Source organism: Panicum virgatum, chromosome 1K (assembly GCF_016808335.1).
Source record: "Panicum virgatum strain AP13 chromosome 1K, P.virgatum_v5, whole genome shotgun sequence".
NCBI lineage: Eukaryota > Viridiplantae > Streptophyta > Magnoliopsida > Poales > Poaceae > Panicum > Panicum virgatum.
In genome coordinates this window covers 11,576,871-11,585,377 of record NC_053136.1, presented here as the reverse complement: position 1 = coordinate 11,585,377, position 8,507 = coordinate 11,576,871, and the positions used below count along the sequence as shown (strand labels likewise).

The 8,507-nt window shown below is 44.6% G+C and overlaps 1 protein-coding gene across 1 annotated transcript; it reads right to left on the bottom strand.

Annotated features, from left to right (window-relative positions):
* Positions 1-6,938: 6,938 nt before the first annotated feature.
* LOC120651329 (early nodulin-like protein 1) lies at positions 6,939-8,106 on the bottom strand. The gene is made up of 2 exons (XM_039928811.1): positions 7,645-8,106; positions 6,939-7,508 (listed from the first exon to the last, which is right to left on the bottom strand). The coding sequence occupies exons 1-2, from the start codon at positions 7,847-7,849 to the stop codon at positions 7,180-7,182; spliced, it is 534 nt and encodes a 177-aa protein (XP_039784745.1). The 5' UTR covers positions 7,850-8,106; the 3' UTR covers positions 6,939-7,179.
* Between the last annotated feature and the right edge of the window lie 401 nt (positions 8,107-8,507).

The window sequence follows — 8,507 nt, the reverse complement described above, 5'->3', positions numbered from 1 at the left end:
CCTTGACTTTGCATACAACAGTTCTTTTTGGTAGATGCTAGGACGACAGTTATTATCATCTGCATTAGCCATTATTGGTTCTGATTAGGTGAGAAATTTGGAGATCAACTACCAATGAAAAAGCACCCACGTACCACTAATCAGAGTCTGGTAATGAACTCGGGAAGAAAAAAAAGTTCTTCATCAACTTGCGGCCGACGGAATCATCATCGATCAGATGCCGTGTCTTAACCCCATATATATAGGGGTGCTATTTAGAGCATTGGGTGTTGGATTATTATTCAGCCCCCCCCCCTCCCCCACACCAGCCCTCAACCCGAAACCGGAAAATGGAATCTCAAAACTAGAAAATTCTTTGTTGAACGGGAAAAAACTATAAATAGGGATTTGAAATTGGAAAATTCTTTGTTCAACTGGAAAAACACATGAACAGGGATTTGAAACCCGAAAATGGAATCCCGAAACCGGAAAATTCTTTGTTCAACCGGAAAAACACATGAACAATGATTTGAAACCGGAAAATGGAATCTCAAAATCGAAAACTTGTAATCTTAACTGGAAAAGAACATGACACACCTCTATTCAGGGATCTGGAACCATAAAATATATTTCTCAGACCAGAAAATTGTGACTTACCCAGAAAATTACTCGAGATAGGCTGAAACAGAAAAACAAAGATTCAATAACCGTAAACGTGTTATTGCAACCGAAAAATAAAATTTGTAACAAGAAAATTATGAATATCAAGCATGTTAGACTACATAAGAAATCCATTTGCCTCGGAAAGAGTATCGGCCGTGGTCGGAAAAAATAAAATTTCTAACAAGAAAATTATGAATATATCAAGCACATTGGGTGTGGGATCACACTGAGGCTAGATAAGTTATTTAAATTGACAACATGGATAGAAGAATGTTGACTTTTTTGCAACAGGAAAACAAAAAAGGTGGAAACAAATGATTATTTGTCAAGGTTCCTGTTGATGTCTTCTAATGCCTCAGTTTATTTCTCGTAGGTTTGTTTGGACTTTGCCGTCGACTTTAGGAGCTTCATTTTTCGGTTGTAAAATAAATGGCCATGACTCAGCTAAATTTTCCGGTCACACAGAACAATTTTCGGTTTGAACCTCCTAATTTTCCGGTTGCGGAATGGATGAGCTAAATTTTCCGGTCACACAGAACAATTTCCGGTTTGAACCTCCTAATTTTCCGATTGCGGAATGGATGCTTATCTTTTTCCGGTTTAAAGAAGAATTTTTTGGTTTTGGGATCACATTTTTCCGGTTTCGAGGTTGGGGGAGGGGCGCTGAATAACTTACTCAGCACCCTAGGTGCTAAATAGAGAATATATATGTGTGTGTGTGGGCCACCCGTACGTAAGCCAAACCTTCTTATCGGCTCAACTTTTCTTTAATCTTTTTGCTGTGGTCACTATTCAACCGATAATGTCAAGAAAAATAAGCCATCTCGTCAGACCTAGTACCTATCAAACGATATATATATGATCCAGACAAAGATTCGACGACGTACGTCGCCCAACGTCCCAACTCAGGCTATATATGAGGCCTTGCAATAATACAGTATGGAAGGTTGGCGCCGCCACATGCATGCATACGGGGTAGTTGACGTAGTTAACGTACACCTACAACATATATGCCTACAGTTGGCTAAAAAATAGATAAAAAGATGAAGCTAGTAAGAAGCCAGCTATTCTGCCCGGGGCTTGATTTGTTTCTAGCTCCGCCCACTGCACTTCATAGTTAATTTGTGCTTATATATTTTAGGACGGAGTATGTGAAGTGTAGTTAACTCAATAACCCGAGAGCGCGGCTTTAGTTAATAATTAAGCACTCGGCTACAATGCTAATCCAGCTTAATTAGGTAAGTGATTAGTTTTTACTTAACCAAAGGGCTTGGTGGGAGCCTCTACTATCATCCATCGCCTACAGTCCGCGGGATTTCTACGGGGGTGAAATTGTTAATTGGTCGATTAGGATTCACCGAATCTAATAATGGCAGTTGCGTAATAATGCTAATCTTCTTTCAAAATTATAGATCATTTTGGCTTTTCAAGGTACATATACCTTTCACTATGCACCTAGGTATGCACTATGTCTAGATACATAGTAAAATCTATATATCTAGAAATACCAAAATGACCTATAATTTAGAACATAGAGAGTACTCCCTCCGTTCCAAATTATATGTTATTTTGGTATTTTTAGGTGCGTAGATATTGCTATGCACCTAAATATGTACTATGTCTAGAAACATATATAGCAATATGCATCTAGCAATGCTAAAACAATCTATAATTTAGAACGGAGGGAGTAACATTTCAATCTTGGAAGGAATTGCCGCTCCACTACCATTAATTCAGTAATTAACTAGTGCAAGATCAAGGTGGCGTCACCCAGCTCGTGTATGTATTTGAAGTTAAGTTAATTATTAATTGATCAGGCAAGTGGGCTTAGATATTCTGGAAACTTGATATATACTATTCCCAATTAGCTAATCAAGTGATGGTTTTCGTACATTATTGGCACTGCTCGTGGGTTCTCACACAATGCCAGTTGCTAATACTACTTTCTCTTAGCATGTGTATGATAGTAATAAACTGTGATCATCCTTGGGGTCTAAAAGGTCATCCGAATTACCGCATATTGATAGTTAAAGGTTAAAACATTTTGACGACTAATTGTTGAAGTAAGCTTTTAAGTTGAGGTAGTCGCTGAATGTGACTCGATGTCAATGTTGTTTTTACCTTCACCACATGAAAGGTGCAGTGAATATTCAATTGAGAAGCACTGCTATAAGGGCATGTACAACAGTTTAGACAGTTGTTATCTATTTGACATACACAGACAACTAAATAGACAGCTTTACAACAGTTTAGACAGTTGCTGTCTGATTAGCTGTCTGCCTGAATACGTGATATTTAATACGTACTCAAGTTGATGTTGTTTTGTATAGAAGCACGAGCCAGAGCAATATAGTAGATGAGATAATAGACATCAATATACTCTTTTCTCATTTAATAATAGTCACGTCAGCTCATTTTGCTTACGTGAACTTATATAGACGGCTGCTGTTTAACTGTTGTACATGCCCTAAGTACAACCATTATCAACAAACTCAGGATCATCGGATTAAAGTTCTCATGACGCTTTTTATGCACGGAGTTACTGCAGCACGCTTCAGAATGCTCTAATTAATATTGTCCAGCAGTACTCTTCATGAAAAAAAAATGTCGTCCCAGCGATGCCGGGCGCGCAAGGAATTAAACAAGACAGAGGTGCTGGATGTACTATACGTCTATACCCGTTGTCTTTTATGCCTTGTCTTTGTCCGTGTTAATTAAATAATTAATGCACAATAATATCGTAATTGCAGCCGTCCAGCATTGAACAATATATCTGGATGAACAGTCCCTGGTCTGCTGATCCGTGAACAGTTCTGCCAAGTCAGCAGCCGTTGGGGTCGTGCGTGCATGCCTGCATGCATGGTCCAAACGCCTGATCAAGATCGCTACGCGCCAATGCAAATTGAATGCCCTAACCACCACGTACTTTACTTGATCGACTGCCGGCGGTCATGAGCAGGGTTTACAAAATCGATGGGAACTGGTCCGGTTGGTCCGGTCCGGTTTCGATTTGGGCCGGTACCAAACCGGCCTAAATTCAAAATTCAAATTTGAATTCAAAAAATGAAAAATTCTCAAAAAAATCCTAAAAATACTTCAAGGTGCGACGAATTTAATGGTGTCAAATTTTCTCAAAAATTCGTTCGTTTAACATACTTTTCGGGCATTTAAAGTTAAACCAAAAAAGAAAAGGAAAAAATGAGACGGCCCATTAAGGCCCACTTGGTAAACCGGTCAAACCGGCCGGTAAACCGGTCAAACCGGCCGGTGTACCGTTCCAAACCGGTTACACATGCGATTTTAAATTTGGATTTGAATTCAAACCGGTCAAACCGGCCGGTATACCGGTACGAACCGGTTGAACTTAGTTTTTTGAATTCAAATTTGAATTCGACCGGTACCGACCGGTTTCCGGCCAAACCGGACCGGTATACTGGTAACAGACCCCGGCGGTTTGGCCGGTCCGGTCGGTAAATTAAACCCTGGTCATAAGGAGAGTCGTGGGACCCGCGCCCGATCTTGTCTCAATAGATCTGCCTTGGAACATAGGGTGAAGATCCATGCCCTGGATGGCACGGCACGGGGCCTTCATGGCTTCATGGTGCCTAAGAGAAGTATTATAAGTTCAGCTCAGCGGACTACATAGCATGACACCTCACAAGATTCCTTGTTGGCGGAGAGAAAGGGAGGGAGGCTGGTGAGTGATGTGCATGTCGTTCGGCTGGGATCGAGAAAAAGGCTCGCTCCCAGCCAATTGATGTGCATATGCAGCCAGTTCTTGCTCATGTTGTTTAAAGAGTGGCCACAAAGATATAGACCATACAGGATGGTATGCATATATAAATATTAACTATTTAATTTGTTTCTTCCTCCTAGCCAATTTAGTAGCCAAACCATTATATGATCTCGCTATATTATTGACTCTATATGACCTGACAGTTGCATTTAGCCAGCAGTTGGCTATATTATTAGCCTTGCTAAAATTCAGATGCATGTTCATTTTCACAATAGTTTCCGTCGACAAATACTACCCCCTGGCCTCATCCACAGTCCATCAAACTCTATTGAGCTTTCTTCTACCTTGCATTCTTCTTTAGATGGCAAGTCAGCTCATCATCCATCTCCCGTGCTCCACCTCTTCTCCCTCCGCCCCTGCCCCCGTTACATGTTACTTCATTTTCCTTTATGGTAAGTCACACTTGGTACTATATACATACGCACATCGCTGTCACAAACAAACAAAAAAACGTTAAGAGAAAGAACAGATGTTGCTTTCACCCCCATCACTAATAAGACAGCATTTCCTAATAGCAGTTTTGAAATTGATTGACAACGAACAAATAAAAAAAATATGCGTCTATATCAAGAAATAAATTGACCGGGATGCATGTCTACCGAGTAGGCAGCAGGTCACCACATATCTAGGCCACGAGAATTTTCCTGTTGGCCACTGATGCACTCCATCAGTTGGTGCCTGTTAATTTAGTAATAAACGGGGCTTGTCAAAAGATGTCACGCTTTCTACTTTATAGTAATCCAATAATCGATCTTGCATGTCCTCCAAATTAAAGAGTGATACCATATCTCGTGAAAGTGATGTGATGACCAGCCGATTTTCTTGGATCTCCTGGTTATTTTGCCCTTGTTTTTTTCTTCGATATATATGCATCCTTTTGTCTACTCCGAAAACGATGAAATAAGTGCTCTTAATTTATGTTTGAACATAAAGTCTATAATATGTACATAGCTCATAAACTTAATTTAACAAAGAAAAAACTAGCTAGTACATCTGCATGTATAGAGGCACGTAGCAAGCATCATCGGTGTTAGCTACAATTAACTACATACTTAACTGAACATGTATAGCTATTACTAACTATCTGTAACATCAACTGCGCATAGTTTTTTTTTTCTCGCCAAAAAAAATATTATGCACTTGCATGTGTCGACTGTGTGTGTGTGTGTGTGTGTGTGTGTGTGTGTAGATTCTGTAATAGGAATGGGAAAGGAGCTTTGGAGAAACATCAGGCTGCTAGGCAGGTAGGTTGGATACAGTTTTCAGCCAGTTGAAATCAGGCACGCGCGCGTCATCAGAGCACGGGCCCACCCCAGAGCCCGTTCTGCCTGGGAAAAGCCAGGCAAAATGTCAAAAATGTCATGCATGGCACGGAAGGCTGATAGCTCTGCTAAACATGCTGCAGTGGTGCAGTGTCTAAATATGCATGCATGCATGTGGTAGAAATTAGAAAAATGAATCGACTTGAAGAGGAGCTGTCAAACGTTTACAATTAAAGTAGGAGGCAAGAACACCAGTATGTATGTGCTATTGCTCCATTTCGTTGCAGGCTTGAGTTTGGCACTCTTTGGCGTGACTGGATGAGACACACAGAAGAAATAATAAATTGAGGGAATGAGAGGAATAGAAGATCTAAAGGAATCAGTTTTTTCTGTAGTTTAAGAAGGTGGATTAGTGAGGCAAACTTGGCCCAAACTTGCTACTGGCTTTTCAATTCGCAAGACTTATTTGGGCCAAGGCTTTGTAGCGGGGAGAGTCCACCGGCCCAACTAAACATTTGGACCAAAGCGAAAAACATTTAGTTGGACCGGTGGAATGCCCGGCCCAACTAAATGTTTTGCGCCCATTTTAGTTGGGCTGAAATACTTTGATGGCCCGGAAAAATGCTGACCACTGAGTGCCTGGGTTCATAAAATAGACTTTACCAAGATATATACTGATTTGAAATTTCTACTTTATTTGTTCCACAAACCCACAGCTTTTTATTTCCCAATTCTCATGGACAAAGCATACGGAGAGTTGGGAGATGATGAAAAGAAGTGAGAGAAAATATTGTGTCAGTGTTTTATCGGCATAGGGTGTTGCCGAGATCAAAAACTAAATGGTGCAAGCACATATGAGTTAGATCAAAACCCTTTCTAAATATCGGGAATGACGGCCTCGTGCTTGACAATTTCATTTATTTTCGCCCTGCATTGAATAATATCTAAAACATGCACTTGCTAGTAATTTTAGTTTGGAGTCGATCGATTTAGTCTGTAAACTTGACCCAGGATCGTACGTTCAGTTCCGTGATCGGGAAAAGAAAAAGGAAGGTTCCTGCCTTATATACATCAGTTTCATTATCTTTTACAATTTCACCACATTTTTTCCACAGAGATACCTTATTCACGAGTGATGGGCGATGACATGCAGAAAGCAGAGTGAAAGAAAAACGCGGTAAAAGTTCAGAGAACACTGCAAACATTCACTGACCTGACCAACTGCTGCCCCTGGAAAACAGGCGACGTACACAATAGATCGGAGTCCAGATACAAGATTACAGGCACTAACATTCAACATGAAACGTGACGATATGTACATCATCACGACGACACTGATCGATCGATCGATCCATGGATCGAGTCCACATCAGCAACCTAATGAACAAGAACACAAGTATCTGACAACACAAATAAACACATGGCGGCGCTCCTAGATTTAAACGACTGCTACTGACGACAGGATCAGAACGCAGTTGCTCAGACGAAACCGACCGCCAGCGCCAAGGCGACGGCGCGAGCGGCGGAGTAGGTCGGCGGCGCGGCGGCGGAGTGGTGCGCGGACGGGCCCGGCGCCGCCCACGGCTCGGGCGCGGCGCGGTCGGCGAGGACGTCGACCGCGAGCCGCTGCCCCATGTTGCAGTGGGCGAGGTCGGCGCTGGCGAAGTAGGCCGCGCCGGGGGCGTCGAGGACGAAGAGCGTGGTGCCGTCCCGCGGCGCCGCCGCGTCGGCGTCGGGGGCGGTCTCGTTGCAGTGGTAGTACCCCGCCTTGCCCACCTTCATCACCGAGTCGTTCCTGTACACGAACTCTGCAGAGAGGACGACGACGATCCAAGCGGGATGAGCGACGGATCGGTGCGGTGCATGTACATGCCGGATGCGGCGAGCATGGCTGCTAACTAGATGCATGTGAGACGGCGGCGGCGGCGGCGGCGGTTACTGTACCGACGGAGTCGTCGACGTAGAAGGTGATGTTGGCGGCCCAGTCGGCGTAGAACCTCTCCTTGTCCTCCGGCGGCGGCACGCGCCACCCGTCCGCCCCGCCCACCGTGTACCGCGTCCCCTTCGCCGCCGCCTGGAGGCAGCTGACGGCGAGGGCGAGGACTGCGGCGAGCGCGAGGAGGCTGCGGGGCGTCGCCGCGGCAGTCATTGCCTAGCCGACCGAGGAACGCGCGGCGGCGCTTGTGAGGTTGGTCTCTTTCTGCCGGCCTCCGGCGATGAGATGATCTTCGGACAGGGGAAGAAGACGATGGGTTGGAGAGGACGACGGGACGCTCGGGAGCGCGGGGCAGGCGGGGGCTTGTGGTATATAAGGGGGCTCGTGGCGACGACGGGGAGAGGGGAGCGTCGTCGTGCGCGGCGCGGCCTCGACTGGGTTGGAACCGGCGGCCGTTGCCGATGGGCGGCGGTTGCGTCGACTCGCGCGGAGGGGGCGAGAGCGAACGGAACGGAGAACGTGGGGGCGGCATCGGAACGGCGGTGGCGGTTGCAATTTCCATCCGGGCGTCGGTCGGCGGCAACCAACTCCTCCGAGCCGGTGTTCCGATCCAGTGGCATTCAGGCCCAAAAGGCCCACGAAACTTCGAACGGGCCCAAGGTAGCCTATCTACTTGGTCAAAACGCCTAAAAAACATACCTACTTGGTCAAATCTTAATGGCAAAGCAACTGCACAAATTTTGCCTTGTCAAGCTGCCGATCAGCGCTTGAAAGTCTTGCAAGTTGGCATACAGCGTACACGTGTGATGTGCCCGCTTCCTACAAATGAGCTGCTAACTGTTCTTCATCTCATATTCTCATGAAACAAAAA